The 23,670-nt window shown below is 37.3% G+C and overlaps 1 protein-coding gene across 3 annotated transcripts in view; it reads left to right on the top strand.

Moving 5' to 3' along the window:
* Positions 1–23,670, top strand: part of ADAMTSL3 (ADAMTS like 3) — a 203,184-nt gene that overhangs the window by 81,110 nt on the left and 98,404 nt on the right. For all 3 annotated transcript variants that reach the window (XM_055715864.1, XM_055715863.1, XM_055715862.1), the window contains 2 exons: positions 20,290–20,417; positions 22,787–22,832. In XM_055715864.1, coding sequence (XP_055571839.1) covers positions 20,290–20,417; positions 22,787–22,832 — 174 coding nt within the window. The remainder of the gene's footprint in view (positions 1–20,289; positions 20,418–22,786; positions 22,833–23,670) is intronic.

Raw genomic sequence — 23,670 nt, 5'->3', positions numbered from 1 at the left:
CAAGGGCAGACTTTATATGTATGCGTGTATACGTGCACAAGCAGTTTTCATTACTATGTGCTTGAGTTTCTGAACATACAACATGTAGGATCCAATATTTGGAAGTACAGAGCCATTTCAGCTTCCACTGAAATAGTTACAAATTTTGATTTGGGAGCTTCTCTGTGTCAGCTAGAATTAAGTTGTAGATTATCATTACTTTCCTGTGGTTTTGTAGGGTTTGGTTTTGGGGTTTTTTTGTTTGTTTTTTTTTTTTTTTTTTTTTTTCTGTGTCCTGTTTTCCTCTAAAATGTTTTGCTCTTTACCACGTACATTGGTACATTCATCCTCTGATTACTTCTGTTCTCTAGAAACAAGCCTGGGGGTCTGTAAATCATTGACCAACACTTTTACTGTACTGGAGGCTTGTTATTACCATATGGTTCAAACTGCACTGGTCCTTGTGGAATGGAGCGTAGGCAGCATTGCATGTTCTCACCCTTGGGAAGTAATTCAGGCAGCTATGTCATCTCCTTTCAGAGTTTTAGTCTTTGAAAATTTAATCTGTTATCGAAACTGTTGTCCCATAATGACAGAAATGTTAGTCCTGTGTGCCACCTCTTCTGTATAATTAGATGCAAACCAGACAAGGTATTTAACTTCATTCAGTTTTATAAATGTATAATTCACTATTAGATCCCCTGACATTAGACCACATAGGTTGTCACTTGATTTTTTTCATTATTCACTAATGCAATGGTAACTTGAATTTTCAGCCCATTTCCAGCTTGCAATGCTATGTTTTCTTACCAGTGTTAATGACTGATAATGCATTTGAGGAGTGGTTGCCCATTCATGGTGCAGTGCAGTGTGGGACCTTTTTTGCATGTTTTGGGAATGTGTACAGTGTGTTTTAATATAATCCATAAACAGATTTTTAGATCATTCATAACCCATATTTGTGTTGCAGGCCTCCCTATGGAATGAGATTCATAGCTGCAGTTTTTATTTCTTCAGTGGTTCTCTCTAGCTCTCAGGAATACCCATAGTATGATGCTACAGTGGACTTGGTTTTCCCTATTCTTAAGATGTTAACAGAAGTTGAAAGACAGAGGATTAAAAATAATGTTTGTGACCCTATGTATATCCAATTCATCAAGTTTACTTTCTATCAAGCCAAGCCAAGCTTTGCATGAAAAATATGTGCCTAGTGTCTCATTTGAATTTGTCCAATTTCAGCTTCCAAGGATTGATTCCAGGTATACCCTTCTAAAATTAATAGATATAAATGGGCTTCCAGTAGGTGCTTTTTACTCTTGGGGGAAGTTATTCAGAATGCTATAATCTGATGTTTTCTCTGTTTGTGAAGCTCCATAGGTAAGACATTGTCTCAGCCCTTAGGCCATTTTTATTACTACTTTTCAGCTTTTCAACAAATTTTTAAAAAATTGGCCACTAGAGTTGCGGAGGGTATTTTAAAATCAGTTTCATCATCGGTAAGTGCAGTTGTAATTATTTTCTTAGTCTTACTGGCTACTTAGTGCTCGCCTTACCAGTTTTCATTTATTAATTAGTAATTACACCTACTTCCTAATTCCCTTTGATTCCTTGGCAAGGGTTACTAGAAATGTGCCAGTAATTTATATTCATTTAGCATACATTTTATTGATTTTATAAATCTTGATTTCAAAATTGTTGTACCAAAATGCCTTGCAAATGCTGAAATGTTCTATAACTATGATTAACCCTCCCTGCCACACCTGTTATCAAAGTGTGGCAGGCATTAGGTTTATTTGACAGACTCTTTCTGTTGGTGTGCATAGCAAAGTTTTCCTTGGTTTTCTGCTTATGCTTTTCTGTTTGTGGGAAACGCATGATTTCCCTTATCTGTATGGAACCATTACCTTGGCACAGAAAGCGAATGCAATTTATAATTCAGTTTTTAAGATAGGCTGTCAGCAAATCCTGTCCTGACCACTCTTGAGAGTATCGTATACAAAAAATAGTTGTTACTAGATTTGTGATTGATGTAGCAGAACTGATAAAAGTTACATTGTTTAGAAGTGTTTATAAATCACCCTGTCCATACGTTCATTTCCTGTAATCTGTCATTATGATTTCAAATGTAATTGTGAGAGACACAAAACTGGCTTCGTAACACTCTGGAATGAGTTTTGCTTCCATTTGGTATACGTTGAAAGGTGGCTCAAAGCAAAAATTATAATCCTGGAATACCATGTACATTACAACAGGATATCTTTGCTTTGTGGTTTTGAATTACTGGAGGGCGTAGTCTGTCTTCTGCATTTTTCCCCTAGCATTGCTGGGATTTATGCAGAGTAACTGGGTCACTTACAGGGATTGCTTGGCACAGAGGATCGAGTGGTGGTTGTTTGGGGTTGTTGTTGTTGTTGTTTTTTTTAAATACATATCTTGCTCTCACTTGGGAGATTAATGTTATGATAGACCTGGTTTACAGTCAGTATTGAGCTGGGGTTTTGGCTTTGTCCAACACAGATGGGCTACTAGAGTGCTGTGTGGTATGGTTGCAGATGTAGAGCGCTCTGCTCCATTCCTGAAGATACTTCCCAGTTTCTCAGCTAGGCCTAGAAGTTGGGTGAGGGAGCAGTTATTGTAGCAAGAGTGAAATCCAAAACACTGTCTTCATGCACAGTTTTCCGCATTGCAAGGGATGGAAAAATAGTTTTGGAGAAGCAACTTAAGTTTTATTACCTTTTAGTTCTTTGTCAAAATCAGCCAGGAGCATGATGGAGGCAGAGGTTTACTTTCTGTTGCAAAGCGCCTGTACTCTAGCAGCTTGCTCAAAGAGGAGAATCAGTATAGCACGAACATATTCTTCCAAACTCATGGTACCCAACCATGGCTGTCAGTGAGGTCACTAGCCTTCAAACAGTACAAGTTCTCTTCCAATCTTAAAGATTATTCCTTTAAAGAAGAAAGATAAAGCACACAATATTGTCCTCTGAAGGGGCCACACTTTCTTCCAGCAGAAAGCACGAACTGCCTACGCATTCTATTCAATTTTCCTTACTCAGGAGTCTTGTTAAGGCAACCGTCCTTTGCCCAGCTCTATCAAACCATATGAGCCTCCTGTTCTGCAGAGTGGGCAAGGACATTTGAATTAAGTACTGCAAAAACAGGGAAGTAATTTTTGTTCTTTCTGCCTTTTTTATTTGGTACTTCTCTTCTCTGGGTTAACTGCCAGCGCTTTCACTTTGTGTAAAGGGTTTGCAATGACAGACCAAAATCTTTCACTGACATCTGCGTCAGTTAAGTAAAATGCTTCATTATTGCAAACTTGTTTTAAGGAGCAGATTTGAATGAGCTCACAACTGTAAACGCAAAAATTGTGGCATTTAAGAGGCAGATGTAAAGTATCTGTACTGGGAGATTTGATTTTAGTCAAGAAGTACTGAACAGCTTTGTTTTTGAATTAGGGTTTTGGGGTATAATAAAAAATGTTAGCTGTGCAATTTAAAAGTATCCCTTATGTCCAACTCAGGCTGCGGTTATTTTTCTCCATCTGAAAAATTGGGAAGAACTAACATATTTGAATTCTGTTGCTCAGTAGAGCAGTAAGAGTAAATTCTATTGCTGTTTTTATAAGAGGTCAAAGCAGACGATCAGGCTAGATGCCCATCCTCCTTTTCAAATCAGCAAATCAATGCTTTATTCCTGTTTCCCAGGAGAGAATTTATTAGCTGCTTCAGGTGCTATGTTCATGCATTGTATCAAACTGTGGTTGGTGTGGTTGTACATTTCAATGCTCTTTTATTTGTCAATCCCTTTATTAGACTTTCATAGTTAAAAATTTAGAAGAGATTTCTTTTAACAACATGGTCAGTTGTACTATTAATTTAGGAACATTCTCTTACTTGAGGAAACTGTTCGTAGTGTCTAAACAGTTATCTACCAACAAAGCTGTGTTTTCCTTTAATGGACCTTTGGCTTAGATTTGTATTCATTTTGCGTTTGTGCAGACACACCTGATATTTGCTTAGAATTTACAAATCAGAAGTGCAAACACGAACACACAGCCTTTTTTAGCATATCTGTCACCTTTCAAAAACTGTCAAAGAATCATATTTTTAGAAGCTGTACTTGTGTAGACACAAGTAATGCAATAGCTGTGTCAGTCTTTGAGATTATGAACACGCTTACGATGAGAATATTCTTGGCGTAAGTTAGGAGTATTATATAATAAGGAAACAATGTCTTTTTATACTTTTCTTACAAAACATTCCCTAGTGAGAACTAGACTAAAAAAACCCCATAGGATTGCCTATGAATAGATCTTCGTGCAGCATGATAACTTTAGCCAAATTACACAAAGTAGATTTAAAATCCTTGTCATGTTTTCATAGTTATATTTTTAAAACCCTTTACTGGCATCTAATATGAAATCTGATTGTACAACTGTAAGTCCCAGCCCAGCAACGTATAGATGTACAAAACTGTCCCTCTAGCAGTAAGGATGTCTAAAAGGCAGGAGTCTCGGTGATCAAAAGCAATAAACCACTTGAATGAAATAAATAAAAGCAGTGGGACTAATCCTGCTTTGCCTGGTGCCCCAGAACATACAAAGAGCAGCGTGGAAGGGTGAGGAAAATGTCTTTGGCTCAGTAGTGGTATAGGTCTATGACTTTACAACACAAATATAAAGCCTAGCATATGGTCAGGAGATCCTCCGCTGCAGTGCAACCTCCAGACCTGCTGTAATAAGACGTGTCAAAGAGGAAGGGGATTGGCCCCTACAGTTCAAATTTAGAAAATATACAAGTGGTAGGTGGTTACCCCCTTTACTCCTTTTTCTTCCCCTGTGACTCATGTAGCTTTCAAGTGCAACACAGAATACAGCCCAACGCATTCTATGTGGCCATGTACCAATGCTGAAAACTGAAGTGGAGCAAAAGGAAGATGAATTCAGATATAGCAGCTGTCTTCTGTGTTAATGATGTTTCCTAGTGTTTTATGAGTAGTTTCTACAGAAAGCTGTTAATCCATGGTGACCAAGAGTATGAGAAAATACATGCATACGATAGGTGGTATTTGTGGTGTGAATAAAAATTTGGGAGTGTAAGTTAATGATCCATGATAGGTAATATTTGTAGTGTGAATAAGGATTTGGGAGCGTAGGTTAACCTTCCAAACTGGGCGGGAACAGTTCATCAGCAAGCTTAAAAGCCCCAAAGGATAAGTAGTTTCTGTGTGTGCAATGTATGTTTCCAGAGAAACCACCTGGGAGTAGGTGTATGTATAGCTAGGCTCCAGAAGGCAATGGAATTGTCTTGAGTTATCCAAGCTACTTTTACATTAAACAAGAAACAAAGCCGGTTTGAGATAAAAGGCTAGAGCAAAACAGTAGTTAGATGATTTGAAGGATGCTGCCTAAAGTAGGAAATATGTTGTGAAATAGTGTTGTGGAAGAGAGTTCCCTCTGGCAGGCATAAACCAGGACACACATCTGGGAAAGAACAGATAGCTGAGAGAGACACCTTTTCTCCAAGCAAAATATGAGGCATTGCAAGGCATTGCATGACATTGATTGAAACAGTGATCGACCTTTTCTTCCTTACTTTTGTTTTTAGAATCCTGATTGCTTCTTCAGCATAGCTAAATCATAGCCCTTCTCCCCTCCCTTAATGTCTGCTATAGATCAAACAGAAAATGGCTCTGGAAGAAACCCTGGTCTGTTCCTTTGCTCCAAGGCAGGATCAACTCCAAGTAAACTTTTCCTGATAGACATTTGTCTGGCTTGTTCTTAAATGTATTTGGTGATCAGGATTGCACAACCTTCCAAAAACCAGCATTTGCTTATCATTGTAGTTAATTTCCTTTATTTTTCCTTTATTCTTATCTAGCTGCTGCTGTGGCTTTGAGCACACAAAAGGGAAAGGAGAATGAGATCACAAGCCAAATTTATACTTTTACCATTAGCTATTTTTCATCTCTACAAAGACTGAGGAACTTGTTCTTTATTTTTGTACCAGTGAGATGCTACACAGACCATTTTTAGAGTTGAATGATATGCATAGAAAACCCATGGAAGTTAGATGCAGTGCATCAGTGAGGGAAAAAAATTGGGTGCTGATCTCCCTTTGTGCTCAGCAACATAAATGTGGTAAACTGATTATATTGTGTTCTTGGAATTGACTGATAAATGGTGAGGAAGGCGCTTTTTTTTTTTTTTTTTAGGGGAAAACAAGCCTCCCTTTATTGTGAGGATATATTTTTGGAAGAGAAATAAGTAATGCCTTACAATGTGGAACATTCAAAAGTGTTTGGAATCTGACAGTGGGTGAGCTACTATAAAATCTGTTAGCTGTGTATGATGGGCTGCATAGCTCATTGGTCCCCTAGCTCTCTGGAAAGCTTCACTTAAATAATTTAGCTTTATGTATTTCAGAGGAAAAAAGTGTGCAAAGAAGAAGGAGGTTGTTTCAGGCTTTCAAAATAAATTTGTATAAGAATATGTGAAAAGTCATAAAAGATACGTATTCTTTTCATGTCAAAAAAGAGCTTCTCTTTACTAAAGATGTTGAAATAATACCATTTGGTTAAAATGTAGGTGTGGGGAATTGTTTGAAGTTTCTTATTGTTCTCAAGACTCTCATTTAGTATTAGTGCAAATATTTTCATAATCAACCTGGAGAGTGAGATGAGATGATGATAAAAGGGAGACTTTTGACAACTAAAATGTGACTAAAAACTCTTTGCAACAAGGGTAAAAACCATCATAATTTGTCTAACAAATGCAACTTTTTTCTGAGGGTTCGGAGGAAGCCATGACATCTGAGGCACAACTTGGCTTCAATAGATAAAAAAGAGCTGATGTCTTTTTTTTTTTTTTGTGGTCAAAAAAAAGATGGTGTTCTTAAGTGTATCTTTTTTGTGGGTATTTGAAGAAGAATAATTTCTACCAAATACCTACTTTATAGCTGTAACACTGATAAATGGAGGCTGGTAGAAGAAATAAATTTGAGAAAAGTATGTAGGAGTTTTCCCCCCTCTTCTTTGATCTTTATCTGCCCATATGTGTAAGAAATCACATGCACATCTCTGGTTTGGCTGTATCTGACATGGAATTCAGGTGGTTCTTGTAGGTCCTATACAAAGTCCAATAAAGCCAGTGAGATACTTTCCATTGATTTCAGTGTCTTTTAGCTTAGTCACTAATTGCCTGACAGTAATATTTTGGTTATATTTAATTTACAGAGTATAAGGCAGAATTAAAAGAAAACATAATAAAGTAGCTTTGCTGGTTAATTTATTTACAAAAAAATCTTCCTTAAGTCCAAATGCTAATGTCCTTTTTAATGAAAAAATCCAAAAACCTCCTCCCTTCTCTAAACCCTTCAAATACAAGCAACCAGGGAATTATATAAATAGATATTCTTACCTTTACTACAAAAAATTCATGCGGAAGTCCTATCTTGGAATAAGCTATTCATTAGTTGGCTTGGCAGAAGGAACACAATCCAAATGAATGAGCTGCCAAGAGTATTTTTAGTGGTTTTATATGTTGCCCATTCAAATCTTGGAAAATTTCTTTAGAAAATTGGACAAACTGACCACTCATTTTACAGGCTTTCACAAGATCTAAAAGTGAAAAACAACGATTGTATTTAGCATCTGTTAATGGAGGTTTCAGGCTACAGAACTTGAGAAAGTACTGCTGGGAAGCTAATACAATAACCATAAAATATTGGACTGATAATAGGAAACACTGGCACTGAACAGATATGGAAAGAGTCATTCCACATCCAGGCCTCTTGCCCTGTGCTGAATGCTAAAGATACTGTAGCTAAAGATACGCAGTAGTAGAGATCTGGAATGAAGTCAGTCAAACTCAAGATAGATGAAATTGTCTTTTTCTCCTATGAGTACTCTTGGTTGGATAATTCTATCTTTGGAGAATTAAAACTCAGGAACTTGGACATAGAACAGAAAGCAAGTTGTGCTAACATTTTTCCAAATGGGGAAATGCATGCTATTACCCCACATATGTAATTAAGCCCTCCTCTTCCTTTATTTGAAGTCAGTGGCTTTTTTTTTTTTCTTTTTTTTCTTTTGCTTCTTTGGGAATTGGATCTAGACTTGTGCTGCCATTGTAACTGTTCCCTTGACAGTTTTTTTTTCTCCCTGGGCTGGAAGCTAGAAAATCAATAAAAGGGAAACTATTCACCAGATATCAAATGTATTTCAGTGAATTATATTTTGTTTGACTCAAAGTGGAAAGGAATGACAAGAGAATATTACATTTTTAATCCCACATAAAAACCTTTCTGGGAAACTATTCTCTGCACATGGAGCTGAAAATTTTTTTCTCAGCAATGCAGGTTTTTTTAACATGTACAAAGGTGATACCCAAAGTCGGCCCTCAAAAGATGTTTTGGCTTGCAACATCTCCATATTGGGATCCTCTGCAAGATGAGATATATGGAGGATATTTTAATATTTTTTTCAGTTATCTGAAAAAAACTTCTAGAAGAACTTAAGTGTATTTCCCTGTATGTGAAAGAACACAGCTGGAGGAAGCTTAAGATGACAGAATTGGTACAAGCTTTTGGCTGTAAATAACCATGATCAAACAAAAGTTGAATTTATGACAGAACAGCAGCAGAAGCAGCTTAAGGATACATTTTACCAGTGCAGGTGCCCACCATAGAAGGCTCACAACATCTCAGAGTAAGGCTAGCCTTGCGTAAAACGAGTTGTTCACAATGGTGAATGAAACTGTTCTCCAAGTGCAGGAAATCAGCTGGAGCCAGAGAAGCTGAGCAAACTTATATGTTAAATTTGTCACAAGGTTAAGCATGAGTAATAAAAAGAAACACTACAATTATATTTTGATTTTGGATCAGTTATGCCATTGCTTAATACCACTCAGAGATCAGCTCGTTGTTAAAAGGGGCAAGAATTGTTTTCTCTGAGAAGAAAACTCATCTTGTTAAATTTGATTTATACCACAGTAAAAAGGCACCATGATCAGCCTGACAAGTTTTAGATTTACTTTGGGCAGAATCAGCTTCAGTCAGACTGCCTCTTAGTTATGGGCTTAATAAGTCTTCTCCTTCAATACGTTAATTTCAAATGGCTCTACACAAAGTGGTATATACTTTAAAAATCGGGGGTTAGAAATAAATCAATAATGCATTTAAAGTTCCAAATTGATAAACTTAATTGTTCTTTACTTAGAGAAAGGAAAATTAGGATTCTTATAATTGCTGTCAGCTAACAATGTGGCTTTAATATTTTTCCATTTGACATTTGTTCTGTTGCCAGGTGTATCTGCTTATGTTCTGTGATCTGCTTTGCATTACTTTTATAGAAACATTACCCTTAAAAGTGCTACATGTAGTATTAAATAGCAGGGTGAGTCGGGAGATATGGGCCGAATCTCTAGCTCACAAATGAGAAGTTTGGATGCCTCATCTGACTGATAAGGTATAAATACCTATAACCAAATCATCAGTCTGGCGCTACTGATAATCTTGTCATGCAATTGACGCAGGCAGGAGTGCAATATCCCAATATCCAGGGTTCTGAATGTTGCAAATCATGGATAAACAGAACACACAGGAAAGACTTTTCTATACAGGCTGCTCTTGCTACAGTTTATTCTTCTGTCAGTATTTCCCCTATAAACTCCTTTTATTCACAGGTTTGGAAGTCAGCCATAAAATTTTGCTTCTAGCAGGAACTTGGCAGACAGTGTCTCAAGTCAGGAAAATTATTTTAAACAAATTTTTTAAATATATGGTATGCATTGGGGCTCTTTTAGAAGTTAGAGGTGCAGTCATTTCTTTCTGAGAAAAAAGATTGGTTTCAGTGGATGATTTCATTGCGAGTCCTCTAAACAAATTTTTTAAAAAGGAAAAAAAGGCGGTTGTAACTAATTAAAGAGAAAATGTGAATTTTCTTTCAAAAGCATGTGTATAGAGATACTGTATGTAAATGTCAAGCACTTGTGTGTTTTGAAGTGATTGCTTTTAGGGTATTGATTTAAATTAAATACATAATTTATTATTGTGATGGGATAAAGTTTGTTTATGATGGTGTAAACTGTAAGGTAAATAGTATGTAACATAAGTAATTCTTAAATGCCCGTATTCCCTCTTTATTTACTTTTCTATAACCTGTCTGTAAGTCTTGTGCATGAGAGTCTTGGCAAGTCAACCCTTTAACAGGGTAATACAGTAATTGATAAGGTTGTGGGAAGAAGTAGATACCATTATGTGAATCTGTTGTACGTCTGGGATCCAGTCATACTCGGATTGCATGTGCATGTCACGTAAGCAGAACAGCCTTTCTTATACTTCAGGGTTTGCAGCGTTAATTTGGGCAAATACCACCAGGAGCACCACAAACCAGCAAGAGTGAAATTTGATGGTGATGGTGGTAACAGCTCCTGGCTTTGTGTTAGGGTCTGTTCTTCTCCATGTTCTCACAGCTTACCTGTGGGCTGGAAAACAAGAAGTTCCACCCTGTGTTCTCCCCTGTTGCTTTTCTCCTACTTGTAACCTGTAAGTTTAGTACTTTGTTTAATTTTAATCTAGAGCTTCAGTAATTCGTAGCACTCCTGCCATAGTTCCCCTTACCCTGGAATGGTTTCCTCAACTACTGTCAAGTTGGTCTCCATGAAATGAACAGATCAGGAAGGAAATGAGGAGGTCCTAAGCTGGCACAGGTATTCACCAAGAGGAGATGAACCTGGGATAGGTACCTGACCATTAAGAGAAATATTTAGGAGTGTTTTGTTTTGTACTGTTTTTTTTTACATGGAAAGCATGATTTAAAAGCATTCAAAAATATGTAATCACTGAGGTATGATTGCAATTTTATATGGAATCGGAATACAGAAAAAAATGCTGAAAAATAAGCCTCGACAGGGAAGATTTTGCAAATTTGATCTTTGGAAGCTAATGGAAATCCTCTGCTTTGTCACAGGCATAACGCTCATCTTTTTATCAGTGTTACTCTTTCCACTGTATGTGCTGAAGCGATGCAGTTTTTAACTTTGGAGACCAGTTTTAAAAATTGCGTGGAAAAGTATTTAAAAGCACCTTTATTTGGGTGTTTGCAAATATATTTAATAAGGTAATTAAAAAAGAATAATGCCAGATATATTTCCCAGAAATTGGAGTCTCTCTTTCTATTATGCACCTGAGGAATTCTGCACATTAGACTCTGGCTGACCCATCACACTGTTTATGCTGGATGAGGAACATGTGGTGTGCAGTGTGAAGGTGGAAAAATCCAGTGTATCCAGGTGCAAATTTTGAATCAGCATTCTAGTAAAGCTTGCATGAATTCTTACTACATGGAACTTACTACGTGGACTCCAGGAAATATATGGAATGTTGTTAATGCAGATTTAAAGTAGGCCCATACAAGATGTCCTGAAGATCATGTTTTCCCTTTCATACTTTGTACGAACTGTAGACATGCATAGTAGAAAGGACAATGTTTATGGTTGCAAAATAGGAGGTGGAAGAGCTCTATAAGGGGCACTAAAATCCAACTTTGGACACAGAGATGTAATTCTCAGCTGTGCTACTCACATAATGCGCCTTCTCCTCCTCCTTCCTGAGGTCAGGTTCTTCTCCACGAAATCGACATAACAATACATAGCCTTAAAAGCTGTATTCAAAAAGTATTTAAGACTGTGTGTTGTATTTGTCATGTGAAAATGAGATTGTTTTCATTACATCTGTGATGACTTCTTTGCACAACAAAATGCAAGGACTGTGTATTTAATAATACCATAGTGTGGAGAATATTGTGTAATTAATTATAATTTTAAAAATATTTTTATACTTATTAGGACAATTTTAAGTTCTTCATTGGGAATGTTAATATAATTGATGATATTTTCAAAAGGAATATCACGTTTCTTATAAACTATAAAACACCCCATTCCTTCTTTTTTGCTTTTTTTTAAAAAAATCTGTCTTTACATCTCTTCCCAGCCCTGGCAAGTGTTTGCCTCAGGCTGGCTACTGAGAAAGTGGGCAGAGTCCTAAAATTTATATTGCTTTCTTGGTTATATTCCCTTTCAGAACCTCTGTGCGTTTCCCAAGGTCTGTGGCTTTTGGGTTGTTTGCCAGCTACACGTGCAAATCTTTGTTATAATTTTCCAGACCACTTAGAAATGGAGGGAATTGGAGTGATGCTAAACATTTCTCTGTATAGTTTCCATTTTGGATGGGGCAGATTCAGAGGAATGGATGTGTTTTGAAAGTTCAAATTTATATATTTCCAGCTATGTATTCACATGTGCTTTTAAATCTTGGAAGACAACGAAATACTGGAAGCTTGGGAAGCATTTTTTCATATTCTTGATCCTGATCAGCTGTCCTGGATGACTGGACCTAAAAGCATTAGAGCAGCATGGACTTCTTGTCTGACTGTTTTGTGTCATTAGCCTTCCTCCCTGTTCTCAGGACCTAAGATCTTCTCCATGCTCTCCATGCTCTAATAGGGGTGAAATGTGAAATAATATTTACCATTGTAGATAAGGCAGATAAAGGGCTCATGCCTCTAGTTGGGCAAGCGTGAACGAAAACCTGGGCAAATAAGTTTGGATTTTTAGGCGTGTTGCCAGTGATGTGTATTTGTGGGACATGCTTATCAGGGTTTGAAAAAGGATTTTTCTCTTTGCTAGACATTTATCTGTCAAAATAGCAATTTATGGAATATCACCCAAGAAGATGAAACAGATTGTCCAGAGGAGAGGACAGAGGCAAGTGCCTCTGTAATAAAAATGTACCCTGGGACTTCCGTGTAGGTCATCAAAAAGTGTCAGTAGTGAGTAAAACTAGAATTTCGTATGGGTTTTTCTGAACTCATCTGAACAATATAGTTAACTCAGAAATTGAAAAATAGCAACTTAATTATGCTTTAATTACATCAGTGTTGATTCTTTTCAGCAGGAACATGTAGGTGCTGTCTTTAGCTGTTGTTAGATGCAGAACTAACTGCAGGAGTTGGGTGTACTAATGCAGTTGCTTTCTGCTTGGAGTTGTCAGGGTGGGAACCACGATTTCTTCTCCATGCCCACAAATTCCATGTTCCCTCTGTTACTGCTCACAAAGAAGGAAGGAGGTGATACAGACTCTTTTCAATGCCAAAAGCCTCAGCTAGCTCATAGGTGCCAAACAGCCAAGCAACATTTCATCCCTTCCTGGATGCCAAAAGCCTCAAATATCCCTGCTCCACCTGCCAAAACCTCCAACTTTGTCCTGACAACTCCTGCAGTGCAGGCCTGTGTTGTCAATATGAAATTTTGCAACGCACTGACAATAGAAAATCTGGATGCCGTATAATACTGGAAAACATGCTGGGATTCGCCTTCAGCTCAGTATCAAAATGAATTACACTGTAAATATTTCCTGTGTGTGACTCTTTTGCATGTTTTATTTTCCAAAACTTGAATTTGAATTTATTCAAAACCGCTGTAGAATAAAAATATATTGTAGAATTCTACTCTGAGAGCTCTAAAGTATATCTGAGCCCCCAGATGTATTCTTTCATGTAGCTGAATAAGTCCATCATTTGCCTTTTGGCTCATTTCTTGCTGTTGATTCTTCTGTCAGTGAGCTTTACCAGCTTGTGTTTCTGAAATGGTCTTTTGTTACCAGGCACAGATTCCATTTTGCAGTCAGTTCGTAGTGCATGGATACCCTTACACGGTGGCGCAAGGGATAGTTAATGTAACTGAAATAATGTTAACAGTATTAAAACTAATTGTTTCTTAACAACTGCTTAAAATAGCTGCATTTACTCACAAGTGTTTTTATCAGTCTAAAATAATGAATCACTGTTTTTTCTCCAGGATTTTATAATTCCAGATATGTCTTTTTTAACATACAGAATAATATATAATTTATTTAGGTACATAATAAGTAAAAGATTTATTTAACTTAATGACATATACAGTGCACAATTAGGTAATATATAATGCACCCAGCAATAGCGGAAATATATCAGGAAATGTCTTGAAATCTGTCATAAAGTTTTTCTGCTAAAATCAGGTAATGCAAGATCTTATTAATAATCCTTATTTGTCTGGAAATAAGGTTTGACTGTTCTTCTATTTAGTTGCCCCCACAACTGAAATCGTTTTTCCTAAATCTTTAATCTAATCTGCATTCTACACCTTACTTAAATTGTACCAAATAGAGGTGTAAATCATTTTTGTATGTGACCTTAGCAAGGAAGGAGACTTCTAGTCTATTTTGTCGCAACGCCATAGACATAACAGCCAGAGTTAAAAGTGAGGGGATACAGTTTGGGGCTGTATAGCATATCCAGTGATTATCTGCAGGTAAATACTTGTTCCTTCAGTTATGCGCTCTGCTCAGGGACACAGTCAGCAGTGCAATTTGATACCTTTTCCACCAAGTGTAGTGTCTGGAAAGAAGAATCTGGGAAATGCATCACAAAGCTACTCAGGCAGGATAATTTCCCTTCAGTGCCATAATTCCTTGTGTTACCTCTGTTTGGAGCACTTGTAGGTATGAGGAGAAGAAAACTGCATAGTGCAGTGCTGTGCATGGAGATTAGTGAACACCGACATAACCTTGTGCTTTGGAAGACTGTGAAAGTCAGGATAGTGTTAATAGTATTTATGGGTTGTGAGAGTGGGAAGAAGCAATAAAAAGGAAATGCTTCATCTCTCTTCAAAATACCATCAAGGATGAAATTCACTCCTGGGAGAAGGGCCAGTACTGAGCTTTGGGTATTGCTTAATTTAGGCCTTCAGTGGGACTGAAGTGGTGTTTATACCCTTCAATAGGTTCTTTCACTTGGATGAATTTAATCTGAAGAATCTAAATTCTGTATGGAGAAATTTAGTTATAAGCAATGTGTTATTAAATAGCAATATGGTAGAGCTGTGCCAATGTAATTCCTTACGGGGATTCTCTTTTGGAGTTTGGCATGTCTTTTCAAATTAATAACAAACTATTTTGATAAGAAGCCATGAGAAAAACCAATGAGCACTCACCCAGAGAGCTGCATTAATGCTAGCATCGTAGCAGTTACATTGGTAAATATTCCTGCATAACCCAAGTCCTTACTTGGGTTATGACAATGTCTTATTTTGAGAGCCACATCACTGAGTAGAGCATTTTAAATACCTGTCCAGCCCTGCACATGGTCTGTGTCGGTAGATGCTGCCCAGAGGTTGCATTGAATCTCTTCTAGAACCTGGCAGAGCTGGGCACCCTGCTCTGGGGAAGTGCTCAGGGGCACATCTCAGGGCAGAGTCCGGGGCAGTTTGTGTTGTGATACGTACATGGCAGGACTACCACCTGGGGACTCGTGCAGATGGATCGAGTGTTGCATCTCTACATTTCTTTCTTTACACTTCTGTTACAATGTGGTTTGTGTTTGTATTTAAAGCGAGAATGTGTGCTAAAAACTCTGGAAAACAAACATTCAAGGTATCAGAGCATTTCTGTTGAGAAGCTGAATCTGTTACGCTGAATGCTAAACATTTACATATCCAAGCCTTATGTAATGGATGTCTGAATAATAATAAAATTGCATAAACTGACCTTCATTCTCTGGCACTGCATCTCCTTTGAAGTCTGCATGACCAAATTCAAGACAATTATGTCATCCTTCATAACAGCCAAACAAAAGTTTGGCCAAATAATCATTTTTCTCTGTATAACAGCACTGTGTTTGATTTTTGTAACGTGTGTCAATGTAGCTGTTGTTATTTACTGGGTGTTACGAGTGACAGTAAAAATCCCCTTCTTTTAGATTAATGATCAGCCCTGGTAACATCTGGATTTCATTTATTTTACCTCAGTGCCCACTTCTACTATACTTGGAGTAGTACATGGCAAGGCAAGTATGGCCTGAAACACACACACACACACACACACACACAAATAATTTGCAGAACGTGGTGTTACAGTATGTGCCCATATGTGACAGAAGTGAAACAGAACCCTGGACAGAAGGGAAACTGGCACTAACATTTCCTCCCCTGTCCAAATCTACCAATGCCACACTTTCAGTAAAATTCTCCATGTAAAAGGCTGTCTCTGTCAGTTAGGGGTTGTCAGCAGAGACTCAGGTTGCACGTTACTGGGCCTCAGACCTTGAGGAAACCTTGGCATACTGTCATCTCACTCTTTGAGACTCTGCCTATATCACCAAGTGCTTCAAAACTTGTAATTTATTTTCCTCCATCCCCTGATTCAAGTGATCCTTGCCCAGGCCCATGTACTGTGTCACGACTGACTTTTTTTTTTTTTTTTTTTTTTTTTACTTTCAAAATACATCCAATAGATCGGGATGAAATAATTTGGAACTACCTTTATCATATAAACAGGATTAATTTCTGCAGAGAACGTTGTATATGTTCTCAGATATTGCTTGCATCTAACCCTGCATTCATATGGGATGCTTTTAGAATGTATACAACTCCTGCTAGCGTTGCTGGATCCAGTGGAAATGTGACGCCTTTTGCCATCTAGTTCTACGTAAGGAGCAGCAAATCATCTAGGTTTATAGCTGGTTTAAGTTATTTTATCTGGATTCACTACAGCGCTTGTGGCTTTACTTGATCACGTTACATCATGGGTGTGCATGCACACATTTATGTATGTGTAGGCACATACGTACTTTCACAGTGAATATGCTTAATGTACGTGTTGCACTTCACATGTTGCAAAATTAAACCACTAAAGGAAAACCACTTCCATTCTAATATGGTTCAGCAAAACTTCATTGCTGAACCTTGTTAGAATTATGACTGAAGACAATAAAATCATGAAAAATTGAAGTCAAGAAGCAAACCACGAATGCAATCCTGAGGTACAATAATACCCTTTTGTGCCCAATTGCAATTAGCTCTTGATTTAATTCTTAAATGAGCTTCCAAGGTTTTGTTGGTTTAAATTATAATGTTGATAATCTTTTCTTTATTTTACTTCAATTTGGTACCATGGTGTAGACAAATGAAATATGTAGAGTTTATGAAACCAGACAGCTAGTAAATCAATATTATTTTACTAGTAAATTGCTAAGCCAGTGCAAGCTGCTTTTAATTCTTTCCCATGGGACAAATAGTTTGAACTAGCTAGAGTTTAAATCAACACTGTGGGCACTGAATTAGTCAATGATTCTGAAGAAGGCTTTGTTGGCATAAACTTCTGCTTTGATCACCCTAGTATTTACAGCTTTTTAATTAGATACAGTTCAGAACAATGGCTTTTATCAAAGCAGTTTGGTAAGTGAACAACTGGACATTGTTTAGGGCTTTAGAGGACATTCTGTCTGTTAATATCATGTGGCTGGTTTTAATACAATAATGAAGTTAGGATTATTTTAGGCATTGTCACTGCTTTGTCAAAAGAAACTAGCTATTCTGGAAAAAGAGAGTGGCATGTATTGCTTTTTTTAATATCATAAGTTTAATCATTTCTCAACGTATTAAAAAACAATCATTTGCCTTGGGATTACAGAGGACAAACTTTAATTTTGCACTCATAAATTTGAAATAAGTGACTTTTGTTCATCTTGACTCATTTTCATGTGCTGAGTGATTTGTTGGGAAGTGCTGAGCTCTTTTTATTCAAGATTAAAGGCAGTTGGTTCCATTTTCAGTGTCAGGCTTTTCAGAATTGGCTTCTGATATAAAGTATACCCAACGCCAGTGTGAAAATTCCTCGGGGATCTTGGCAGAGCTGGGCTCCATCGTTTCTGGAACGGTAGATTGGCCTAAGTATGCTTTTAAAGCTTTATAGTAAGTGTTTGTAAAATTTGTAAAGTTGTGGGAGCAAGAAAGTTAAGGAGCCACTGATGTGTTTAGACCAACTTCTGTAGTCTAGCGTTCAAACGGAGATAGCATATTCTCTAATTCACAAGTAGTTTTTTTTATAAGCTCAAGTTTTTTTTGAGGAAGGGGATGGAAAAATTTGGAAATTGCCAACGTTTCTGTTAGCTGTTTAACTATGGGGAGTAGTGCTATTATACTAAATCTGCCTACTCTTAATGCCTTTAAAATGTGTTTGAGTAGTCCTTAGTTCTGCTTAAGCGTAGCTAAGATTAACTGTTTGCCCTTTGGGTTCCTAAAATGATGCTTGTTCAATAGTTATACTTAAAACTGCGGTGTGAATGCATCCTAAGTGTAACAGCTCATTCACAGAAATGGGCCAGTTTGCTCAAGTTCTGGGTCATTTTAATTAATAAATTAATTTTTTACTATGATATTTAGGAGGAAATTCCTTGGCCTACACAGCCCAATATTGAGGTGTATTCCTTGTATGGTGCTGTTTTGAAAATAGCTTTGGTTTTATTGTTTGCCATTTTTACTTCAAGCTTGGTAGGTTTTTATCTGAGTCAACTTTCTTCATGGCTGAAGATTTGCTGTCTTTATCTGTAGCACTGAATTTAAGGGGAGTTATGTATGTATTCCCCCCTTTGTACCATAAGATTTGAATTAGACATCCTTCACTTTCAAATCACTTTTGTAAGGCATTTTGGAAGAAAATGGGATTGAGTCTTGTTCTCATGAGTTTACTTACTTACAGAAAATATGGATTAAAGTGTTTTCATCTGGTTTAGTATTGGGACATAGTCTAATCTCTTGCACTTCTCTGGATCTAGTCGGTCAGGAAAATCTTTTTAGCGTTTTAAGCACTTATGAAGACTTGAATGTTTACTTGGGTGCAGTTTATTTATTCATGTTTTTATCTCTTTGCCTTATGTTTGCTGACAGATAGCCCTTTGGTTGGTGTTTCTGTGCACTTGTTTTCTGGGAGGGGGAGTAAAGATTCTGAAACATGATTTGATTAAATTGTGTCTTCCTACGCTGTCAAAAAATATAGTGATGTGAGTATAACGCCTTTGCTTGGAAGCCCACTGAAGTTCATGGGAATAGAACTCTGGCTGTATAAATAGTTGTTTCATTAAAGCTTGGGTGAGCTCTTCATGTTCTCCCATTTGTGATTGTGTTGGGGCAGAGTAAATATCAGTCAGTGTTCTCTGTCACCTGAGATAAATGACTTGCCGCCTCATTTTTATCTACAATATGAATTTCATAATGATGTTATTAGCTGTTACGTTATGTTTGCAGTAGTCTTATGTGCAAACTATCGCCACGGTGATTAGAGAAATGGTGTTTACATCTCAGTCTGGGTGTAATTTAAGATTCTAAAAATCTTAATTTTTTAATGATAACAGGCCCATCATAAGTCTGACAACTCTTAGGGGATCACTGTTTTGTTATAAAAATCTGTGCATGATTTTTCAAAAGAGAAATTTTAAAGTTTGGAGGGACAGACGAATGAAAGTAGGATGTAAATGAAACAGCTGCTCAAGAATTGCAGCAAAGTGAGAGAAATGCTTGGGGTAATTCTGAAGCTGATTTTTCCTATGCTTTCTTCATGAAGATCATAAACCAAGAAGTACTCTCTTAAAGCAGGACATTATTGAATAATTTGATTCATATTACATTCTAATATTGAACTATTGTGTTAAGATACCATGTTCTAAAATGTCCTGAGCATTTTCACTGGGAAATGTCAGTTGTCTTAAACAGGATATAACGCAAGTGAAAAATGACATTTTTAAGACATCAAGCAGAATTTTGGGTTTTGTCACAAATCATTCATTTTTATGTTTGTGATGTCTGGTAATGTTTTTGAAGCCTGTGTGAGTGAGTTTAAGCTTAAATCAGTGTTTGATTGCTGTACCCTAAAAATCACTCTTTTAGCCTTTTCCCCCAGTCTCTTTCAAATTAATAGCACTTTTTGTAATTAAGTTGTATTCTTGTTTTGCTTCCCTGATTGCAGTTCCGTGTGTGCACTTTATGAAAGATTTGAGGTGCTTAATTTCTGTACTAAACTTGAGGAGGTAAAAAGAGACTTCAGTCCTCTTGTTAGTCCTGGATATGAAACTCCTTTGATCAGGATTTCAGAAAGCCCAGCAGCCCGCTCAGAACATGATGCCTTGTCTGGCTGCTTGAGATCAGTTGTGTAGTTCCTACGCAGTGTGTCGGACGTAACATATGTTGGGAATGACAGCGTATTTGGACATAGCGGTCCTTTGGCAGAAGGCAACGCATCAAACATACTGTATCTTCAAAGACTCTGCTTCCTTTCCCATGTTACTATTCTATATTAAAATAGTACATGAATTTGAGATACTGTAAATAAGCAGCAAAGTAACGTACTTGAGCCTATTAATGCCAAGCAGTTAAACATGTACCAAACACATCCATTTTTTTTCTCCCCCATGCGCCCCCCTCCTTTTCTGTTTTTGTAGACCTCCAGAATTACCCGCTCTGATGAAGATAAGGAAGGCTCCTGGGATGCCTGGGGGGCCTGGAGTGATTGCTCACGGACCTGTGGCGGGGGAGCCTCCTACTCGCTGAGGAGATGTTTAAATGGCAGGTAAGCAATGAGCTCGTGTATTTATTCTTCTGCAGCTCTTCCATATTTCCCTGTCCTCTTCTGGTGTCTACAGAGATGCGTTGCTGCTTCTTTATCTGGAACCAAGCGCTGTGGACAGATCAAGTTTTATGAAATCCTGCTTTTAATATATTTCTGTTATGTTAGATAAATATCTTAGCCTTCAATTCTGACAGAACTTCAGCATGCTATTAAATATGTTTGTGAAATAACAACAATGATTTATCTGGTACAGTCAAGTATTGAGAGGAGTCCCTGTCACTGGAATATAAAGTGAACGGTGAGTTAACCTGCATACAAATTAGCCTTCCGTGTGGCTCTTCCATGTCTTCCCTGTAGTAAAAAACAAGTGACTTACTCCACACATAAGTGTATCAAATTCTGCTTTCTGTTAGGAAGCTTTTTCTCTGCCAGTTCTCTCAGTGCACTAGTCCTGGTGGCCATATGTTTTTGTGGATAAGCCTTAGTGTAGCTTAAAGAGAACAGTGTATGTGGTGAAAACAATTTACCTCAGCACAAAGCTGGACTAATGTAGGACTTGTTGCTACAATCCTAAAAGTAGGAGTAATGCAATAGGCCTGTAGTCAGGCGAGAAGAGATCCCAACCAGCTTTGAAGCATCTGTGCTGGCATCCATACTTGCTGGCTTTACTTGAATTATTCTTGAACATTTTAAAAATTGCTGATTATACTTAAATTTCTGGTTTGTTGAGATTTTTTAAGTTAAATGCGTTGTCACCCAGGAAGTAATTTTTTCTTAAAAATGGCTTGTAGAGTGATACGCTAGGTAAGTGCAAACTGTATGAAATACATGGCTAAAGATGATTGTTTAAAACATTTCCTGTTTCTTTTAGTGCAAAATGCACAAAGATCTTTAAGAAAAGTAATAGTTCCAGAAAGAAGCCGTGATATTCTACCAGTGTGTTAGGGACTGTGAAATGAGCTCAATAAATTGTAGCAATATAAATTCCACTGTGGTTTTATTAATATTTTTAATGTGTTCCCCTTCTGAAAAACATGTGTTTTCCATACCTTGACAAATGTGTAGCTTAAAAGTTTTTTTTTCTGTGTTTTATTGTTGTTGTAATGTCCAGGAAATGCGCAATTGTGAAACAAAGTTTTCACATTTGTATGTATCATAAACATTTTTAACTTGCACATTGTGATGCAATCGTTTGTAGCAAAAGATTGGAAATTTGAGACATATAATACCTTGAGCTTGGAGAGTTGTACCTTCTGCTGAGCTGCTTGAACTCTTGCTCCAGGCATCTTGCTTTTTCCTTTTCAAATGGTATTTTTCAATCCCTCACATATATTAAAGAATTTTTTAATATTTGCAATCAATTTTCTTGCAAAAAGTGGGAAATTTAGTCCAAGAGCTGTAAATTACCAGCTATACATTTGTGCATTCTTTAATGTAAGGCAGGTCTTTTTGGTATGAAAGGATTATTCGAAAACACTATTTCTGATTTTAGAGACACCACTAATTGTAATTTCCTGTCAACTCGTTTGAAATATGTTTTCAGTTCCTTCAAGGGCTTGATTTAGCCATTCTTACAGAGAGTATCTTACACGGTGCAGAAGTGCTGGCCAGTTATTGAGAAGTTTGGCAAACTGGGTCCCTGAGAAAAAAAAAAGTGAAATCCACACACACCCATATTTATGAGACCATAGTAAATAATCATGACTTTACATGCCCGTTATTTTAGCTACTAACAACAGACTTTGCTGAGAATCTGAATTGCCTGGATTTCAGCATTCATATGCATTGCGCACCTTAGAAATGCATGCAGTCATGAGAAATAGATTTCATATAAAGTTATGAATTCTGCTCATGTGGTGGTGGGTCAGTAAAATTACATGCTGTTTTTCAAAAGGGTTACATTGTTTTTGGGGGAGAAAGGAAAGATTTGAGGCTGTGTTTTCTTTCCTAGGAGAAAGGGAAATCAATACTCATTAGCCCTGTGCTTGATTAAAGGATTGCTTAGGTATTCCAATCCTCTTTTCCTCTGGGTTACATCTCCCAGATTAGAAATAGCTTTGCTGCAGTCAGAATAGATCAAGTTTAGGGATGCCTTGTGAAATCTTTTTCACAAAATAAATGTGTTTTTCGTAAGGTTTGCAGTAAATTGGGCTTACAGGGAAAGCCACACGTTCTTTGCTGAAGAGAGACAGCAGTGTAACCTGTCGAGTCCCCAAATCCCCTTTGTATTTAAACCTTGTGTTTTGAGTCCAAATTATGGTAGGGCAGTAGCAATAAAAGTCTAATTTCCAAGAGAGTAACTAGCTGTAAAACAGGCAGGGTTGTGTTTTGCTGTTATGCAGTGTAACCGTTTTTACCCTGTTTTTCAGGAACTGTGAAGGTCGGAATATTCGATACAAAACCTGCAGTAGTAATGTGAGTCTGGCCTTTAATCCCATTTTGCTTATTCAAACAATGTGTTAAAGTTTAAGAAATGCTGCTTCTTGTTTAAAACCTTATGGTGCATAATTTTCTTTCCATCATTATTACAGTTTTTAAAGATTTCAGTCTGCATGACACCATGAGGTCTCAAATTTAGGCTTCCCAAATGGACTTTTCTTTTGAAATTATAGTGCCAATTGTGATTCAGAATGTTTTATATCATTTATTAGGAAAGTTACACATTTTGGAGGATTAACGAATCAGTTCTCATCTTAAACTAGCAAGTGCTTTTCCTGGGGGTGCTGCCTTTCAGACATTAAAAGTGAGCTCCTGATCCTTTGTGATCATTAATGATACAGTGGCACTCTTCACATGAGCAAAGAGGTTAACCGCCTGTGTCCCTTTCAGATCTTAAATGGGATAATTACTCCTTATATTCCCTGTTTGCCTAAGCCCAGATTTTTATATGTCCATATGCAAAAGCATGTGTATTTAGGTACACTGGCATAGATGATTTCCATGACTGAATGTAAAGCTGGAGTTTTGACTATACAGTTGCTGTTACTGTGATGCAATCACATTTTATTTTTACAGACACGTTTTATGAAAACCAGTCACATACAACATACTTCATGACTTGTGCTCAACTGATTTGTAGCGATGCTTTGTGCTGTTTAAACAGCTGCTGCCTTTCACCCCAGATGTTGTAGTCCCTTCAAGGTGTGCAGCTCCTGCAGGACTTTGCGATACCAGTGATCAACAGAGCATGTGTACAAGCACAATAATTCAGGATGGTTTATGGTCAGCAGTCACCACCTTGCACAGGTTCCCT

This window comes from Falco cherrug, chromosome 7 (genome assembly GCF_023634085.1).
Source record: "Falco cherrug isolate bFalChe1 chromosome 7, bFalChe1.pri, whole genome shotgun sequence".
Classification (NCBI taxonomy): domain Eukaryota; kingdom Metazoa; phylum Chordata; class Aves; order Falconiformes; family Falconidae; genus Falco; species Falco cherrug.
The sequence above is the reverse complement of the archived record's forward strand: the minus strand, read 5'-3'. Positions and strand labels throughout refer to the sequence as shown.